The 21,350-nt window shown below is 42.4% G+C and overlaps 1 protein-coding gene across 1 annotated transcript in view; it reads left to right on the forward strand.

Moving 5' to 3' along the window:
- Nucleotides 1-21,350, forward strand: part of MEGF10 (multiple EGF like domains 10) — a 243,099-nt gene that overhangs the window by 76,827 nt on the left and 144,922 nt on the right. The window contains exons 2-5 of the mRNA XM_069227282.1: nt 2,988-3,119; nt 4,810-4,911; nt 7,329-7,429; nt 19,511-19,603. Coding sequence (XP_069083383.1) covers nt 3,004-3,119; nt 4,810-4,911; nt 7,329-7,429; nt 19,511-19,603 — 412 coding nt within the window. The 5' untranslated portion in view covers nt 2,988-3,003. The remainder of the gene's footprint in view (nt 1-2,987; nt 3,120-4,809; nt 4,912-7,328; nt 7,430-19,510; nt 19,604-21,350) is intronic.

A 21,350-nucleotide genomic window follows, 5' to 3' on the forward strand; every position in this document is an offset into this window, starting at 1 on the left:
TCATTACTGCCCACCTCTGAGTCGGAGTCAGTGTTTTTAATTCCTGTTCAGCCTTTGGGCCTCATTTTCTGTTGTATAGTGTCCTGGGCTGATTTGTCAGCAGGTATAGTTTCGCAACTTCTGTGAATATCTATGCAAAAACCAGAGAGAAAGAACTCAGAAGTAAAGCTGAATGATGGCTGTCAAGGCCACCTTTGTACTAGGGGAGTGTGGAGCAGCAGGAATCCATGCCCTGCAGATGGGATCTATCCCACTTGTTTATTTCCTGAAGAAGGTGAAGCAAGCTTCTGTGTCACTATGTAACAGCGGGGATAAGGGCATGCCCTTGTATTCCCATTTTAAACCCGCCCATTGTGTGTTAACCTTCCTTTTGATGGATTGGAAGGAACTACTCAAAAAGTAATGTTTGACCCGGAAGGAAAATGTTGCCTTGCAGTGAAATCTTGTACTAAAAAATAATTACATAATTGATACCTGGGATGAAACAGTTTCCCCGGAAATGAACTAAAGTTTCGGTGTGATATATTAATTCCAGTGCAAATTGTGAGCAGACTGTCAGCAAACTAATTCAGAGTTATAAGGCTTTCCTCAGACAAGGCTGCTGCGCCCTCTTACTGTCTATTGCTTTACATGAGGTTCGTTTGGTTATGTCTCCCCAGTTTTCCTGCTTTGTGCTCCAAGTCTGTGAAAGAGCTTTATCTCCTCAGGATGTGCAGGCAGACATGACACATGGCAGGTGAAGGAGTCCGTGTTCCCACCCATACAAGTGTCTGTCAGCTGTCCTGCCTCTTCGCTCAGTCCTACTTCACGAGGTGCTGGTGGAGTGATGAATTGTGATTTCCTTTCATTTACTTTTCCTTTCCGTGGGTGTATTTCAATTTTGTAAGAAAGCTACCAGGTGTGGTTGTGATCTGAGAGATTGTTCGGCTTCTATTTTGAAGACTGTTTTTCATGTAGATGTCCTGGGCCTCCCTGCCATTGATCATGTATGATCCTGGCCTCACTCACGTTAGGAAGGCTGGCCACTCACTTTCTAACATGGCCTATTCTTGTCTAACATCCAGCAGCAGTACATGGATGTGTGTGTCTGCGCTCCCATTAGCTACTGGTCAGTAGGGCTGCAGGCAGCTCGCATGCCTATGATATATCAAACGTAAGCCCTGAGCAATGATCAAAGGCAAAATAAATCATTGTGGCTCTAAAACTACAAAGGCAACACAACTGGGTAAACACTGAGGAATCAAAACGTTGCATGCACCATAGGAAGGGAACCCGCCCTCTTATAGTCCACAAGGAAACCCAGTGCAGTCAGCTCGTATCAGCAGATTAAACTTTAACGCACCATACATTTACACTCAACAAACAAATTAATTAGAAATGTATAGATTTAAGCATTTAATATTTGCAAAACTATGCCCCCTAGTCAACGATGAGAGCAATTGTGAAAACCAGGCAACATGTATGAACTGTAGAAATTGTGCTAGGAGCTTTTATGTCTCTATATCATGGTTGATATTTTGACCACAATATAGTGACCTACCTCCCTAACCCCGCCATGTCACTGGGTACCCAGACAAGTTCCAATAGCAAGCAGCAGACCTCTATCACATTCTGTCTAGCGGCCACTTGTAAGCTGCCAGCTTCCCTCACAGCAGTAATGTAAACTTCATGAGGTCTAGCAGCAGCTCCTAACTTACTGTAGGCATAAATAGGCATTTGTTAACCCATCCAGCCCTCAGCAATCCATTCCCTTGATTCATCGCGTTGTACAGTTACTCTCTCACACTCACCTGACAGTGGTGAAGGGCGTGTGGGAAAGCGTTGGCTGAACTGCTTTCTTTTTGTGGTCAATTTTGGACGATCCCTTGGTCAATTAAGTAACAATCCCTTGAAATGGCATGGCTACCGCCACCGACCTGTGGCCATGAGGCACCTAACTTTGCATATCTGCTGAGGACATTGTGAAGCCTGGCTCTACTCTTTGAAGCAACATCACAGAGAGTTAACAGCACACACTCTTGGGGCAGATGATGCTCATTTAGCCTTATAGTACATATATTCCCTCAGAGCACTTCACTGCCAATAAGTCATTCTTTTCAGCACAAAAGTAAAGGCCCGGAAGCTATCACCAAAATGTGCCATTGCAGACTTTTTCCATAGCTGCTCACTTCATAAGTGCATTATTCTGATAGTTGGACAGAAAGACTTTATTGCCTTCACCTGATGCAAAAAGAGAAACACATTTATTCCTCATAATAAGGCCACATGGCTATCAAAAAGTTGTCTCTCGATGTTTCAGGAGATGGAGAGCTGCAACGGAATCAATCACTTTTCTTCTCTACTTCATTCCTCATCTTTCAGACATCTTAGAAATGCCTTTTCTTGCAATACCAGGAACTGATAAAATAGGGGGCAACGGGTCTAGTGTGTGAGCATGCTACCTATTCCACAAGAACGGCCTTCATAAACATCCTAACAAGATCCTGTTCCATATCGCTGTATAAACTGAATAACAGCCCATGCGGACGACTGAGAACTGCTGTATATTTAAATATCAAATGTTACAAAATTTTTGCTACAAAGAACTGAAAATGGGAGATAGATTAAAAGGGCTTCCTTATTTAAATATGTTAGGATGCGTAATCACCCAAAAGGGAAAGGTGTATTTTAGACAAAAGACGTTATTACAAGAACTCAAGATAAGAGGTGATAAAGAGTAAAAAATACCCACATGGTAGTTACTAGAATGTAATATGTTACAACCAAACCAGATTTCTGCTGTAATAGGCTCTCATACACGGAGATTACAAAATAACCTAAAGATCTGAAAGAAAACCTCAATGAAGTACGAATACAGCAAATGGCCCAGCCCCAACTTCATTTATTAATCAATGTGGATCCGTCAGTCCTTTCAGTTTGATCAATTCTGTAACGGATGATAAGATGCTTTTGACCTAATGTGTGCACTTCATTTCCTTCTTTTTCAGGTTCCTTATCGAAAAGATGGTCTTTCCCGTAAGCTGTTTTGGTTTCTTCCCATTCATACTTTGGTACCACTTGGTGGGGACCTCACAATCCCTAAATCTTGAGGATCCGAATGTGTGCAGCCACTGGGAGAGGTAAGCATATTGGGCATGGTACAGGGATGGGAAACCGGTTCTTTATGGATGTGTGTGCTTTGTGTGGGTAATCAGGTGGGCTTATCCCAGTCCTGTCAAGGTTAGACCTGAAGAGCTTTACTAGGCACTATTGCAAGCAGTGGATCAAAGAAGACATTCTAATGCTCATTGGCACATATAAAGCTTCTAAAAAAGACAGTGTGCATGTCTTCTTTTGACGTGTGGTTTTAACTCTCATCATAAAAATAACCTAATTGAGGTGGCCGTCTACAGATTTAGACGGCCACCTTTGGCTGACCTTTTTTTGGAGGAGGTTCTTAGTCCTGAGGGACATCTACTGGCTGAATTTTATCCACCATAAAGAGTATCCCGGATAGCACCACCAGTGGGTCCTCCACCGGGTTTTACTCTCCCTCCAGGAATCTGAGGTTCTTCTCTACCGGCCAACCCTAATACAGGCTTTTTCTGTCTGAAATTAATGCCCGTCATGATCACATTTTTCAGGGAGGCGAAGTTACAATTTAGCTATAAGGATCATCTAAACTATCAGACAACAGACAGGGAGTGACTTGTGTCTAAATAATAAAAAATAAACTGTATGAATAATCATGACTGTCCGTGAGGGGCTGATAGTCATGTAATTAAGCTCCTATACATTAACAGATAACAAACCCCTCCCGCACCCCGACAGTGAACCCTGCCAACAGTAATCATGTGCTTTTTATTCTGACTCCCCCTCACACACACAAGCCTCATAAGTATGTGCTGCTACCGGTGACCCTCGGCAGTGGCCACTCTTGGGCATGTGCTTTCACCATCGCCCCCCCCGCCTTGATGTTGGCCCTCTCCTACATGTGTCCTTTCACTCTGTGAAAATCCATACTTTTACTGGTGCTCCTCTCTGGCAGTGACCCTCCTCCCCACCCCTCGTCATTGACTACACTCCTAAGTGTATGATTGTTCCTGTGCCCCCCTCGACACTGTTCGCTCTCCTGTGCATGTGCCTTTACCATCGACCCCCTGAAAGTGACTTCTTTCCTCCCTCTGTCCTTTTACCAGCACCCCCTGGCAGTCACCTGGGTGTGTGCCCTTTGTGTTGACATCAGAGAAAGGAGGCACCCATGTTTCTCAGGTTGCTCACTGGATTGCCTTTCTAAAGCCGCACGGGGCTTGTTTATTACTTGCTTTGCTGGCCATATTTTCTGGAACCCTGCGCTGTAGCCATCCTGTGGCGCGTACCCCTCTAGTGTGTCCATTACACTGCTGCCTGCAACAACATAGACTTTAACAAGCCACCAGCTCCTTCTTCCTTCTTCTCACGCTGAGGTGTTCCGAATTCTGTTCCCAGTTTCTACTCCACCACCCCTGCAGGAGGGCACTTCCTGTGAGCACTAGTTTCCATTGGAGCAGCAAGTGTGGTGGCACCAGGACCAAGGGAATCGAGAGGTCCACTTGACCCTGTAATTCAACCTTTTGTATTTCACAGTTGAAAAAGCGGCCAGGGGGTCAATTTCCATCCTTGCACTAGAGCTCATGAGATATTGACAAAGCCATTGCCTGGGGGAGATCTTGCTGCGCTTTTCTCACACCCACATCTCAGCTTCTGTCTTCCTAAGAGATAACACAGGTGAAAGTCCTTGGTGGTGTTTCAATATGTTCATGATCTCTTTTTCTTGATTCCCCTTCTCAGCTATTTAGTCACAGTCCAGGAATCCTACGCACATCCGTATGACCAGATCTACTATACCAGCTGCACAGACATCCTGAACTGGTTCAAGTGCACACGGCACAGGTAATATACACAGATGGCACTGATGCTGCCAGTCATGGATCTGAGGTAGACAGAACCAGAGCCTGTCTGCAAATCAATATCACTTTGCATTGAACTGTAATTTAAAAGAATTCTAGCGTAATGCTCAGGTGTACTTGACCGCTAGACTTGTGTACACCTAAAAAAGCTTCCTTTATATCAACACTGATAAGACCCATATCCTAATGTATGTCTTTGGGTACCGCATGTTGTTGAACCAACTGGGAGCTAGTCAATTATTCCACACAGATAGTTTCCATTAATAGTATATAGTATCCTTGTCTGCCTAGAGTGTGTTCACCGCCTGGTTTTCCTTGTTCCTGAGCACCAGTGAATCATAAATGTTTAACAACGGGAGCACATTACCGTTTTGACATTCCGAGTACTCAATCTGGACTATTCTTAATTTCTTTGAAATAAATCCACCATACTCAACATCTGTACATTCATTATCCATGGATGATGAGAAAATCAAACTGCTGTGTGTGGCACGTTTTATTACTATGGTTTGTAATGCAATACGGAACTTAACATTGTTAACAAATGGTTTACTATCAGATTATTTAGTTTTACATTTTTATCTATATATATATATGTATATATATAGATAGATATATATCTATATCTATCTATATATACATATATATATATATATATGTTTTTTCACCGAACAAAACAAACATTAAAGTGATGTTATAGTTAGGTATGGTAATAAAATCAAACTTTACATTAAAAATTCCCCAGAAATTAATGAAACAAACAAAAGATGAAAAAATGACGTTTTAGTTAGATCTTGTAATAGTATTAAAACTGTTGTTTTAAAACAAAAAAACACTGAATTTCACCAGTCATAATTTACTGATCTACACCTTGCTCTCCACCATGCACTGCTTATGACCTCACATATTATATCACTCATTGACATCACTGATAGCATCACTGACATATTAAATTACATTAGTCAGGGCATTATACAATGATTGTCTTACCATTCAGTAGGGTTTTGGCCTTGAAATTATTCTACACACTGCATGCAGGTCCCTTTGGATATTAAGCACTGTGACTCACTTTTTAGGCCACATGCAAAACCTGAAGTTCTGTTTGATTGGGCAGTTGTGAAGACCTGTTCCAACAGAACCCATAGACTGGTGGACTCTTTATAAATGCGGCCAATCAATCCACCATTAGGCGTAAAGATGGGTTCAAGGTGAGTATGGCACAATTTATGATTTCTAACACATCATAACTTTGCCTTTCTACTTTCAGTACTATGTATTGCAAGAATTTACTTCTAGGTGTTCCTGATATAGTGATACAACATGATATGAAAGAGCACTGAAAGAAACGGACTTAAAGAAAATGCTTCCACTATTAATGATCAGTGCAGAAGTAATTATTTGTGAAATTATCTTGTGGCATTTGACCAAATACAAATTCCTTTTATGGGAGAATGGCATAGGTGACTTAAGGCGAAGAGGATGTGTTGGCCTTGACATCCAATTTCGTGAAGCAATTTTGTTTGGATGATTAAGAAGATAATGTGAAAGATCAGATTCTGAAGTCAGGCAGAACCCTGTAATGCTGTTGGCTCTAAGAGATATTTTAAGGAGAAGCAGTTAACATAAACTTGAATTATGAAGGAAAGTTTGTATAACATATATAAAGCAGGAGTAGGAATTAGAGTTACAGACAACAAAATATTGTTCAGTCAAAAAGATTAAAACAGATAGGTATTGTAAAAAATGCCACAGTCTCCAATTTTTCTATGACAGATATTGTAAAGAAATGCAACAGTGTCCAGTTTTTCTAACCTAGCAAATGTGTACTGTCTTATTTCTATTTATGAAATTATCTTGGGTTTGTAGTATTTTATCAGGCCTAATAAAAGTTTGGACTAATAGACTTGTGTGATAATTGTGGAGCTCACATTCTAAAATCGGATGTGTCCAAGTGCAAGGAGTCTGGTTTTAACATCAGCAAATCAGCTGATTAGACTCATATTTGAACCTTTGGCCTCTCACACATTTTTTTTAAAATTAATACATCAAACCTACTGGGCTACCTTACCCAAATTCTTACCCATGAGTAACACAACGAAATGTGTTGAATGTTTAAGGAAAGATCATTGGACCAACAGGATAAAAGGAAACATCATAAGTTAGTAATGAGATCAGCTGTGAAATTGGACTTGTTCAAGGCACACACATTTTCACCCTGACAATCCCCTCACCAATAGGCATCAAAACAAAATGTTACATGTGTTCTCTGGAAAAAATAAGACAAATCATTAACAGCGTGCAAGTGACAGGCAGTGTTGGGGAGTAAAGAGAGGAAAAGTAGTTAGGTTTTTAGACCTGCATTTGCAATTTTTTCAAAAGTGTCTTGTATTTTGTTTACAGAATAAGTTATCGTACAGCATACAGACGTGGAGAGAAAACTATGTACAGACGAAAATCTCAGTGCTGTCCTGGATTTTATGAAAACCGGGAAATGTGTGTCCGTGAGTACAACCTTCATTTCCATTTTTTATTTTAGAGATTTCATATACAGTGCACATTGAAGTGGATCTCCTCTAGTGCTTCTCTGTAGACCCGTCATACCAAACTGTATAATCCCACTTATTAAGGGTCATCATCTTAAAACAAGGATCCTGGTGTGACCACAGAGCAAAGGGGCTTGGTTTCACAATATGAAAACAGTAGTTCAGAATCCTACCTCACTTAAACATAGATTTTGTCTGCAATGTGATAACTTTGTGTGGCCAAGCTTTGATTGATTGGGATGATGATTTTTGGTCCTTCAGTATTTGAAATGGTAAGAGGTCTGTAAGTGAAATGATTACTTTAGAGTTTAAAGATTATCTTGGGTGAATTTTGTTGACTTGAAATTCCTTATCCGGGAGGACCCTGCATTGGTGACTTAAGGCCAAGAGGAAGTGTTGGCTTTGAGATCCAGTTTAAGATGGTGTTCATTTTGACTAGGCAACAAGTGAGGCAAGATTCTCCCGAAAATTAACAGTATAATTTGAGAGACCAATTTCTAATGTCAGGCACAACCCAGTAGGGCTGTTGGCTCTAAGAGATGTTTTGTTGGAGAAGCAACCAATTTACGCTTAAATGGTGTAGGAAAGTGTGTCATGTCTGCAGTATACACAGAGCAGGTGTGGAAAGTGGAGTTCTGAACAGCAGAGTTTAGTTCAGTGATAAAATATAGTTCTTAAAAAAAAGCAGGACTTTAAAAAAAAAAAAAAAACATGTGTACTGTATACAAACTTAATACAAGCTTAAAGTAATGAAACAATCCATAACTGCAAAGTATGTGAAAACCATACATGTGCAAAGGTGTATTACGCATGCATAGTTTATGCCTGCATTTTTTTAATATGTTTTTAAATACTAGAACTAATTTAAAAATGTGACTCTGTATAGGCATATATTACGCATGCTGAAGTTTTTGCCTATTTTTGAGAATCAATATGTTTGTGCTCACTCCTCTTTCAAACACAAATGTGTTCTTCAGCTGCTGTTGTAATGACTGTGAGGCACAACATGTCTCTACAAATGGTCTCTTCACAGATTTAATACAGTCGTCATTTGTACTAGTGAATGAGCCCTTTTTTCTGTTTAGCTGTCAAGCAGCTGTGCTGCTTGCATTCAGTTTTGGACTGAAGTGGTTGTGCACGGATGGCTGGAATTATGAAGACGTATCCTGACAAGCAACGCATATTTATCACATGTACTCACACTTAGCTCTTGTTCAATCTACAATAGTTTAGTACAGATTCAAGGCTACCAAGAATACCTTAGCCGGAGAATAATTTGTTGCAGTGTCAAAGTATATGTGAATGTTTTTAAGTGTTTCTTTAAGAGGGTCCCACAAAGGGGGAAACACAGAAAGAGCAAACAAACCTCCTTGACAATCCTGTAGCTCATGGTTGAAGATTAGTACTGAAGTTGTTAGCAAGGTACCTGACATCAGGGAAGACGAAAGAGTCCAGCAAAAATGCTCAATAGTAGATCCAAAGAAGTTTTAGCTGCTAAAAATTACAATTAGCAACAAAGATAGTAGCAGGCGGCTGAAGAACGCGATGCAAAATATGTGAACAAATGTGTTCAATGCATCCGTCAACTGCAAATGCTTCTATAAGTATGATTCAAACAAGAACTGACATCACAGGAGAGACTCTGCTTCATCTTGGATTGAGAAACGGATACCATTGTATGGATAGACTACCGTCTTGGAAATGGCAGACTATAAGGCTTTTCTGCACCTATTTCCTAAAACTCATAGAGTCCATTTTGTACACGAACAAGAAGCCAATATTGACATCCTTTCCCCAGCACTCCTGCAGTACTGCCACCGCCCTTCATGCCTGGCAATCCAGATAGCTCACTGAGCACTCCTCAGGGTGACCTCATGCACGGAAACATCATTGCGGTCTCGATGGCTGAGATGCTTAGGATGGTGTCCGCAACATGCTGACTTAAAAAATGAGGAGCTTTCCTTCTTCTCTTGGATGTGCGTAAACTCATATACATTTTTAGAAGAGGCTCAGTTCCCAACACAGGAAATCAGAGCCCGAGCGAACTAACAAGAACATCATCTCATCAAGGTATCTTGGATGCAAGTAATACTTGCACTCCAATTATTCCTTGGGAAGTTAAAGTGTGAAAGTGACTGGAGACATTTATGTGTAAGCCCCTTGCCAGGAAACTACCACAGTGGCAGGCCAAAGTCTACTCAGAGTATCCTTGTCTCACCCTTTAGTAACATGGGCCAAGATAAAGACATATTCTTGGGGAGTTGGTGTGCAAGGATAAACAGTTCACAATACCGTACAGTTACATTAATAAAAAATGCAATGTCGGAACAAAGTTTATAAAATAGTAAAGCTACACTAACTAGTAATGTTGAACACTTGTAAGTAGAAAGGAAAAATGTTGAAACCGTGTTTTTAACGTTTGTAAAATTAAATTGATAAGTGTCACCATTATAGAAGTCACTGAGAATAAATATATGTCCACAGGAAATAAAAGAATATTTAGAAAATTATTAATTTGCTATTTCTGGTGGATCCAGGTGAAAAAGATACCTTTCGCCCTAGATGTTTATGGGAGGTTAGTCTTAGGTCTGTACCTGGAAACGTGTCTGAAGGTTGTGGTGAAGAGTCTTGGCAAAGACTAATCAGTCCAGTAGAACTGGAATCTTATAGTTTAGTGTGTTTCATTACAGGCAAAGGAGATTTTCGGAAGGGCTCCCCACAGTGAGGACACTTTCTGGCTGCTTGCCTTGAGGCTTGCATAGAATTTAAGCAGTGTGGCTCTTACATAGAACTACCTTCATGTCCATTCTTATGCCCTCACTTCCAGTGGGGCTCCAGGTTTCCAGAACATCAGGCTCCAGCAAAAATCAGGAAGGCACCAAAACTATCTGCATATTCCCCATTAGGCCCGGAGGTAAACCAGGAAGCAAGCATCCCCAGCTTTGAGGGGCAAGTTAGTCCTGGAAGTGCAGTGTTGTATATGAGAATAACTCTTCTGCGTCTTGCCTAAGGTACCACAGGTACTTTCACTGTGCCATCTTGAATGCCCATTTGCAACTGTGTAACTCTAACACATTCCTAAGGGGATGCAATGGACACACACACCACACATTCTTTAATTTGCACGCCGGTGGAGGCCTTCACTTCCTTTTAAGAATTAATTTCCTGTGCCCTGGTGCATCAAGGGTAAAGTGAGTCGTGAGTCAGAGGTAGGTAGGGGTGACCCCCCCTGGGCATGGAGACAACGGCATTGGGTGGTCTCGCATAAAACAGTGCATCTGCCACTTGGGCTGATCAGCACTTTGAGACTCCTCCAGGTATTCTGAGTGGTCAGTTTTCAAATAAGTGGGCACCATCAATTAGTGTCCCAGCTAGAGGAATGCGATCTATGGTACAATTCTAACCTCATTATAAAATATACTTTTGTCTCACATCTCGCCAGTATAGTTTATATTAGTGTTACATTATAAAAAGTATTATCATGTGTTACTTTTCATATGAGGTATTGTCCATCATTTAGATTTGGAGAAAACAAATATACAGATACAAATCTTAACAATGCATGTTAAAAAAAATTGAAAATGGGAACTACCACCAACTGACATGAAACGTATCTTCATTTTTTCTTTCACTTCTGAATTCACACAATCTGTCTGTAGGCTCGCTGCGTAAATTACACTAACCAGCCCAATACAAAACGTAGGTGAGGAAAACAGAAAGCTAGGCAACACTTTTTGCTTATCGTACATCTGTCCACAAGCACAGGGCACACACACTTTTGTAGGATTACTTTGAATAAAATGTAAAGTGTCAGGCATATACAGTCAGACCTGGTTGCCACACGTTTCCATTGTATCTATACCTAGACGAATACATTCTGTAATTGATGGTGCCAGTGTGGGTCACTTAGGGTGCCGGAGGACAAAGCGGGAGCCCCATATGTTATCCTAGGTTAGTCATAGTCACTGGTTGACACCCAGTATGCGAATAGAGTGAATGAAAGAATCCTGGAATAAACATATCCAGTTAATAGGGGGTTACAAATGTCTCACCCCCTTTGTCCTCCGGCTCCTTGCGGCTGCCGTGCGGGGCCTGCTGCAAACAGTAAGTGTGAGATCAACAGTGGGGAGATGTCTCAGGTATGAAGACAGAATGCCTGGAGAGAAGGGTGGGACCCGCACCTTCTAGGGAGTGTAGAGCGGACAACAAGATTAAATTGTTATTTAATAAAGACGAGAGTGAAGTGCTATTACCCATCAATATTTTTAATCACACAAGCTATAAACATGTCACATTTGAGGCTGACCCCCATTATGCACTTTGTGGAGACCCCTTTGAGTGCTCCTGCCGTGTGCCCTCACTCAATGAATTTGCATTTAGTTCGACACTACTCCACACCATTTTACGATTGCCAAAAATTCACAAATTCAAAAAACAGATGTAGTCAACTCAGATTGCAAAACTAACATGATGCACGCAACCTGGTAAAACTCATCCTTCACCCCACCTCGATATATTTACACCCCAGTATATGTTCTGTCCCCGGACCCCTGGACTGATTATTCTTCATATAATGTTTGTTGCACTGCTGCTATTTGATCATGACCCAGGATTGGGAAAATACAACATTCGTGGTGATCTGGTCTCAGAAACGTGGCTCATCCACCCCAATTTAAGAAACACGGGACAAGATTGACATGTACATTTGTAGTGTAATAGAAAAAATGCCTTATTTTTCAAAGGCACCTGACAGCTGACTGTACATGCAGAAGTCACTGCCTTAGACGCTGTTAAAAAAAATCATTCTACTCATGTTTAACTTAATTTATAGCTTCATAACACGATTGTGTGCAAGCTCTACACGGAGCACTAGAAGTTACAGTTCAGTAGCCCATAAACACGAGAGTGATTGGCAGGGTCAGATGCGGCTGGCGTTGAATGCCTCAGTCTGGGAATCTGACCACCACAAATCCAGACGCTCTGCCTGCAGAGCAAATGTCTGCTGAGCATCCCTTTGTGAATGGGCCATGGGGCTAGGATGCTAACCGCGCTGGCCAGGAATGGAGCCCAGCCAACACAACCCCTGACGTCCCGGGGGAACATGATCGCGTGTTAATTACATTTGGAATGGAGGAATAGATGTTTAATAAATGTTGCACTCCCTCTTGGAGACTTAAAGAGAATAAGCCACTGCATTCTTCGCTAGGCATGATAATCAAGCGCCACAAAAGATGAAACATGGACGTGGGTGAGAAGCGGATAGAATCTGCCCTTGACATGCAGCCCCTGCCTCTCCGCTTGGGTTTTAGTTTTAATCCACTCTCTGTAGGAAGTATGTGTCGAGCCTGGTGTTCACACCCTGCTACACCGGTTGCTGGTCCGGATAGCCCTCTTATTTCCTCTACTGCTCAGAGGCGGATGTGCAGTAGGCTGTTGGCCCCTCTTGGGTGCTTTCCACATTGTCTGATCACTTAGTAAGGTGGGATTTACCATTTGTAAACACAGGTATAAATAAATGACATCTGTTGGCTCTTAATTCCTGGATGTGACTCTGGCATTGATTGTTTTACCCTGCCACACCTCAAGCGGCTCTGCAAGAGTTCTTGCCCTCTCCCTCAGTTGTGGCCTGTGCTTAGTTTGTAAAACATCAAAAAGTAAGTCCAGGGGACCAAAGTTTTTGGTAGGAGTCTGCCTAATGTTGGGGTGCCGAATACCTATGCTTCCAAGCCTTCAGTTCACTTCATACCTCTTTCTTCCATCACCCTACGCTTCCCGTCTCTTCATTTCACTTTTGCATGTTGCCGTTATTCCTTCTGGCTCTCTTTTTCTATCGTTCCCATCATTCTTTCTCCCTTTTCTGTCTTTCTCTCTCTTGCCTTGGATCCAAGCCTGATGCAGAAGATTAGTGTCGGTGTCCCCCACCCGTCACTACAGGCACAAACCAAGCCCCCGGCTGAGGCATTTGCTTGTCGTGTTAAAGGAGGATTGCTTTGTAGGGTTCTTCTGATAACACTGACTTCCCATTAATTGTAATGAGCTAAAAATTACTACGAAAGCTCGGATGAACTGTATATAATATTGGGCTTAATACTTAGTGTATCAACCACCCAGTAGGATGTGGTGACTAAAAGATTCTTACCTGTCAGCAACATGGGATGCTTAAAAAACTCTTTGACAAGTTGACAGTTGTTGCGTCTTTTCAGTGTTCCGGCTCAATTGATTTCCAGAGAAAAAGTTGAAATGAAGCTCGAAGCACATTGAAACATTTGGTTTCTATGAGCAGTGGCGCTAATGTCCTGGCGACATTATCCAAGATGGCACATTAACATGGGTAATTTACTGCTTATTATGAGTACATCCTACTAGACATTGGGAAGAATGATAGAATAGATGACCCCTTCTCTCAATGTGTCTGGGGTAGGGCCAGGGGGTGCTTGGCTCTAACAGTGTGTGTTCCAGGGAATCTCCTGGCCAGCACACCTGGTGGCGACTTGGCGCCTGCCAGGAAGCGCACCAGCAGGTATTATGTACTACCATTTAGAGCACAGCACACTACACAACAGCTTCTGAACCTAGTGTCAGACTGCGCTCTGGGCTGCTTAAATAAGTGCACCCAAGTATGCCCCTGTTTTTCCAAGATTAATTTCAGAATGTGCCTACTGACTTGGTATTATCGAGCATCTAGAAATAGGCTGAGAAACCATCATATTCATTTATTTATTTATTTACATGACTTGTAACAGTGACATCACAAACCAAATTCTGTCCAGACACATGACCAAAATAGGGCATATATGTACTGGGAGCTGATTCTGCAGTTTTAAGGTCGCCACTGGAAAGCATGGTCTCATCTCCTCAAAAATCTAGAGTGGTAAAAGGTAGGAGGAACTGGCGAGAGGAGAAATGCTTTCTTTAGGATGCATGAGGAAGAATCTTATTGCAGAGATCAGGAGGAACGACGCCAGCTGAGAATTTATATGCACCAATATGCGCCACGAACGATTTTGAATTTGATCACGGCACGGACTGACAGCCAGTACAGGTTTTCTAGGGCAGGCATAGTAGGGCCCATTTCTTATGCACCTGCATATGGCCATTTCTTAAGACTAGAGCTGGGGCAAGCATTTCTGACAGTAGAAAAAGGGGCATTTTTACCACCCCTTCCCTGAAAATAGTACAATGTGATGCTCTAGGGGGAAATCTGGGTACCCTTTCCTGATAAAGTCCTAGGCTGCTGCAGTGTTGCGTTGCTGTAGAACCGGCTCTGCTTAAAACTGGCATAACCTCTGTGTGTCATTCTGGATCTTGTGGATGCAGTTCGGTTGATGTCCAGACCAAGTGAGAGTGTGCTGGTGTTGTCAGGGTTGTGGTGCATATTCTGTAGGGATGGAAGTGTGCACTTGGGCTGGCGGCACAAGATGAGTCCTGTAGTGATTATTGAACTGATCCTGTGTTCATCCTTAGTCAACAATCAAGTAACCAACTAGATTCTTTACAGCGTCAAGATGCCCTCATTTCTCTTTTCGACTGGTCTGGTGTGTGGGTCAAAATATAAAGCACCTGATAAAATCCAACTCCGTTGGGTCAGAATTGATCTAACTCCCTATTGCAAGTTTGTCCCAATAATGGGGACTAACAAGTGTATTTTAGTTCGAAGTGCACCAAAATCCAGATGTCTCAGTAATTATTAGGCATTCCCCCCATCTAATAAACTTTAGCTTGTTTGACCAGCAGAAAAAATATTGGGGAAATATGTGGGTGTGCGGTGTTAGCCAGCAAATTCTTAACTGCGATATGTGTGGTATCGCAGTTAACCAGGTCACTTGTAATGAGGACCTTAGTGTGTCCGCTGCCATGTCTAACCAGTGTAGCAGGTGCAACGAGTTTTAGGCGGACGGCAGATGATTTGGACCTAGAAGCATATTTGTGACCTCTTAGAATTAAAACTGCTAAAATCCACCCATCCTTTCAGTTGCTGCAAGTAACACCAGAGAAGAGATCTGCTTGTTCAGAGCCATGTAGGTTTGATCGTCAGCTGTGCTTGGATGGAAGGATAGTCCTTTCATCCTGAGACGTTGTATGAGGACTACCCTAAAAATGGTGCACATGGGTAAAAAGGAGTGAGTATTGTGAGATGGCAAGAGATAGTGACAATCAGAAAAGTGTCCATTATTCTCAGTTGGAGAGAAAGGGTTTCATCACCTATGGCACTTGCCACTGGTGCCTGTTGCCACCAACATGAAATGGCCATCTGCAGCGATAGAGAGGAGTAATAAGCCAGATAGCAAAAGCTAGGGGCATCTGTCGATAGCTCCTAAAAAAGGAAGGTGGTGCAGTGGCTGTGCAAGTCACCACACTGCATGGAGCCTCTCACTGTATAGTTTATTCACTGCATGGTCCCTTCACAATGAAGTGAGCTTAAGCAATCCCCATAACAGGCTATGCATAGCTGTACGCTTTCCATACGTTGTCTGGATCCAATGTAAATCCGGAAGACAACTGTTCAAGCACAAACGTCCACCATTTTATTAAAAATGAAAAGCTATAATTTAATTACATGGTCCGGGCTCAAAATCTGACACCTTTTTGATTCTCTCTATTAAATTCCACCGGCTTATGCAGCGTTACTCATTTTTCATCTGCAGAAGACTCAGAGGAGGTGCCTGCTGTTCTGAGAGAGCTCACAGCCTGCTCCTGGCGCCTGCTTATGTCTCTGTCCCTGGGTACACTCATTGTCCAAACGCCTGGATGTGTCCCAGTGTCAGCGCGGTTGTGCCACACAGGTAACACAATCCTCCATAGAAAAATAAATAGGATTAGTCTCACGTGTGTAGCTTTAAACTGGGGGAGAAGCATGAAGAAGCATTCTTAGGGCATCGTTCCGAGGTACAAGGTTAATAGGTGTCCCATAATGATGCATTTGAGTTAACAGAAAAAACAAAGCAGAGAAGCCACAGTGAAGGAAACCAAATTATGAAAAAACAATTTTAAGGAAAAACAATTTTAAGGAAATACATATAAATAGAAAGTTAAAGAAAACATCTTACAAGAAAGGCCATTTTAAGAAAAAGTCAAAAATTACATTAAACATGGATAAAGCTAAGGGGTAGTGAAGGGCTTGTGGGTTTCGGAATGGGTGATGTTTAAGGGTGATGAGGATTTTGGGGGGGTCAGGGATGGATGGAGTACTGGCATAGAAAGTGGTTTTCAGGGTTCTGGGATTGGTGGAGCTTGTGGGTGGTGAGAGTTTTAGGGACCAGGAATGGGTATTGATGGGTTTTTATGGTAAACAGATTGGCAGATTGTAAGGCTAGTGAGGGTTGTTAGGTTCATTGATGGTAGAGTTTATGGGTAATGAAGGGATTTTAGAGATCAGAGAAGGGTAATGTTAAATGTTGTTGAAGAATTTTATGGTTCTGGGATGGGTGAAGGGTATGAGCAGACGTTGTTTTAGGGCTCAGTAATGGGTGGAGTTTAGGGTGGTGAGAGTTTCTAAGGGTTCAGGGATAGGTGGAGTTCACCTGTAGAAAGGCTGTTTATGGTTTGGGATAGGTGGAGTTTAGGGGTGGTGAGCGGTTTTAGGGGTCAGGTGTGGCTAGAGTTTAGGGGAGGTGAAGGGTTTTTAGGTTTCGGGGATGGATGAGTTTCAATGGAAGAAACAGTCTTACAGTTCAGGAATGGATGGAGTTTAGGTGTAGAATAGACTTTTATGGTTCAAGGATTGGAGACTTTTAGGGGTAGAAAGTGCTTTTTGTAGTTCAGCGATAGGTGTAGTTTGGTGTGGTGAGGGATTTTTGAGGGTCGGAAGGGATAGTGTTTAGGGGTAGAGAGAGGTCAGCGAATTAAAAGCATCCAAAGTAATTGTTTGACAATGTAAAAGGTATAAATCCAAAATAATGTCCCTTAAAGCAAAGCACTGAAATACATTCCTCAAAAAAATGTTTGTGAAAATAACACCTGCAATCATTACACTTACACTTTAAAAATAAGTATGCGAAAGCTATTTTTTTGTTTTTAAAACAAAGACATTCTGTGAATATGTTTCTATGAACTGGTAAATGTCATTCATCCTGCAAATTTCCATTAAACAGTTCAGGTGAAATAGTTCCTAAGTAATGGTATTCCATGAAATCTTTTGTCTATGAAATCACATACAGCCGTCCAATACGTATGTTCCATTTCTAAAATATATCTTTAAACTTGTTTTGTGCTTTAAGGTAATAGGAAAACAAATACAACAAAACATATGTTCCCAATAAACCACATGCAAAGCATAAATTTATAAAAACCATCGAGCCTCACCGGCGCCAATAGGTGGCAATTGTATCATTTGAGTTATGCTGTGAGAGCCATTAGACGGCCGCCTGGCACAGGCCCTCTCTTAGGTTAATGCAGCTTTTAGATTTCCTGTCCCCAAACGCCAGAGTTGTCCCAGGCATGTCATTGCCTCTCTCCTATTGAATTTTGCATGTGCATGGTTGCTTGAGAAGAACAAATGCCATTCCTAGGGGATGGGATCCCTGCACCAGTACTCACTGCCCACTTGTTGGAGCCAGGCCTGTGTGAATCGTGTTCAGTTTGGATTGCTGAACTTCCATACAGGGCTGTGTGCTTGTGAATCGCTGCCCTTGTAGAGACAGTCCTCAGTCAAATCAGTGGATATATCAAAACTTTACAAAGACAAAAACACCCTTTCAACTCTTTTCAGGCTCTATCCCTGAGATAGTATATTCCATGAAAGTGCAAGCCTGCCCACTAGTCGACTATCTCCCCTTCGGGAAAGCATGAACTTAAATTAGGTTCTCTATATTGATTAGACTTTGGAGAATTTAATTGTATATTCATGTGTTTCATTGTTGTTATTATAACGTTACATTTCTTGAATAATTATTTATCTTCACTTGGAACATTCTTTGTGCATTTTGAAGTGAATGTTGACACCTCTGAAACCTTCCAGATGCTTCTAACATATCATTGATCTCTGAAGGAGCAGCCTGTACAATTTGCCCAAAGACTTTTTTGTATATATTGGTATTTTTATACCGTAAACCTCCCACCAGAGCATAGGAGAAATGTAAATCAACGAGGAGTGTGGAAGATGGTCCGAGTGTGCATCACATATTTACATCACGCATGTTCTACATTATACAAAATAATCATTTGGAGCACAATGATATGAAGTGATGTGTGCGCGCGTGTGTGTGCGCGCGTGTGGTGCGTCTGTCTGTGTGCGCGTGTGCACAACTCAGGCACAGACCCACTCACAGGCGCTTTACGTTGGACTTGTACCTCCTTAAACTTTCTGAGTTGTGAGAGCTGCCCCCCTAACGCCCCACCCATCGCTAGCTTCCACACAGCCTCATACTAAGGGAGGGCAAGGCCGGCTGTGTGAGCTCCATTGAGGCCCCGCCCGCGTCGGTCTGCTTCCAGACTGTTTTACTCCTTTACTACAGTCTCCACAACCGAAAGGCTCGCCACACCTCATCAGCTGCAATTATCACAATTAAGCACATTACGTTTGTACAAATTGCGTCCGGGGCAACGCAGGAAATAATGGCATCGGCAGAAAAATATTTGGCGAGTTAACGTGAGAAAACAGATGTTCCCTGATGGCGAGGAAGCCAAGAGTGCTGTAAGCTGGTGGCACTGCTCATGTCATGCAGAGCTGCCAGGCTTTACATATGGCACAGGCGTCCTGTGCTCAGAAGCAGGCCCTTGTGCGACCAGGCGCTGTCCCTCTAGAGCTGCGGGCATTTTTGCCCGCACTGTTGCTAATAACGGAGGGGTAGTTTATTCAAACCTTTTTACCAGCAGCGTTGAAGGTCTCTGTTCTAGGACTGAGCCTTGGCACAGTTCTTTTCACTGCCCTTTCAGCCGGATTCTCAGATAAAGCTCCAGCCATTGATACATGGACACGAGTGTATTCTCTGGGTGACATTTGAGACGAGCGCGCGGGGCAGCTGCGCCCTCGATGTGATTCCTTTTTGTGTGGGTTTTGCTCGCGCCCTCTCTCACGTGACTGGTTTCTTCTCTTGACAGCTCAGTGTGCTGATAAATGCGTGCACGGCCGCTGCATTGCCCCAAACACCTGTCAGTGCGAGCCGGGCTGGGGCGGGCCCAACTGCTCCAGTGGTAAGTTCTCACCTGCCGCCGTCGTTTTTCAGTTTCTTTGTATGCCTTCGTCCTGTGGTTTGCAGATTTTCACGGTTCATGTGACTGCTTGCAAACTCTCTTCACTTTCTTTGGCAGTTATGTTTAGAGTACTGTGCCCCTCTGCGTCTTTGTTGTTCATTTGTAAATGTGATATTTATGGATTTGTTTATTATTATTTTTTTGTATAGCACCGCATGGTACACTGTTGGCATTTAGCAGGGATTAAAGTAATTCATAAATTGTGTGTAGGCAGGGTTTAAGTGGGATGAACAAGTAGGGGTCTCTAAAAGCGACGTGACCTATGTAATTAAGGGTGTGGCTTAGACACATAAACTACATTCCTGTGATTCCCATAGTGTACCCACCGACCAGTATTTTGGTTCTTCTGAGCTGTGTTATTACATCTAGAAACATAATACAACAACTGACATGCACCTAAAACTACCCAGGACTATTGGCTTTGTTAATGGGTGTTAGCTGATTAAAATAAGAGAGTAACAAAGATAATTTTGTTGTAAATAATATTGAAAATGTTTACATTCTAAAATTGTGAGATGGTGAAAGACACATTACTGCAATATGTGGATTGAGTAGTGGTCTTCAAAGTGACTAGATCACTCCTGTGAGGTTCACTATGTGTTACACATGTATTCCCGTTTGCTCTCCACATCTCCTCCATCTGCTATCTTACATTACAACTCTTTCCTATTCAGCACCCTCTTTTCACTCTCTCCTGAATGCACTTCCACGCGTCTCCTTCATTTCACCACCCTTGAAACACACAATGCACCCACTAACCCGTAAGCACTGCATTTTCTATTACTTTTTCCTTGACAAAGTTTCGACAACTGTGTACCTCCTTCACACACATTTGCACAGAATCACAATTTCAGCTGGAATACGAGAACATTGTTCTGTGCGTTCTTCAGAGAGGCCAGGGACAGAGTGACCATGTATCCTGAGCACTGTGGAAAACTTGCATTCAACGCTAGACCTCTCAATTGTGGCCCGTTAAATAAACCTGGTGGCAACTCAATTCAGTGTACGCACTATCCTCAGAGCAGTATGCTGCATGAAAAAATACAGAAACCCAACATCCTGGAAATAGATAACCCTCTTAGCGAATGCAAAATTAAGTAAAGCATATAAAATATGAACGGGATCTGAATGGCTGATGTGGATAACCATAATGTATCTTACATTAATTGTTCAGAAATTGATCAGTGTTTTTCACTGCATAAAAGGTAAGGAAATGATTATAGAGCCAGACAGGGATCTGTTTCAATATCCGAGTAGACGTTTTCCTTGTAAACACACACTTGTAAACAAAAAAAAAAGCTTAAAATGGGCCTAAAGCCTGCCACTTTCTTACCATCAGTTGGCTCCAACGTCACTCTTGTTTTCTTGCTTCTTATTAGGTAGTCTCCTCTTCACCTTGGCTTCCACTGGGGGCTTTGGTGTGTTTCTGTCGTGGAGAATTGACCAAGTATAGCTTCCTGTCTGCGGTCAGTGTCCTTCCACTGGCCGTACACTCCTTAGAGTGCATATGTCTGCAGTCCCTCTCCCTTACCTCCTCCCGCTGTTACTGCTCCCTCCCTTGTGTTGCTTCCCCCCTTCTCCTGCTGTTGTTTCTTCCCCCACCCAGCTGTCCATTGTTTGTTCACCCTCTCCTCCGCTGTCTTTTGTTTGTTCCCCACCCTCCTCCTGCTGCCCAACCCCTTGCTTC

This window comes from Pleurodeles waltl, chromosome 1_1 (genome assembly GCF_031143425.1).
Source record: "Pleurodeles waltl isolate 20211129_DDA chromosome 1_1, aPleWal1.hap1.20221129, whole genome shotgun sequence".
NCBI lineage: Eukaryota > Metazoa > Chordata > Amphibia > Caudata > Salamandridae > Pleurodeles > Pleurodeles waltl.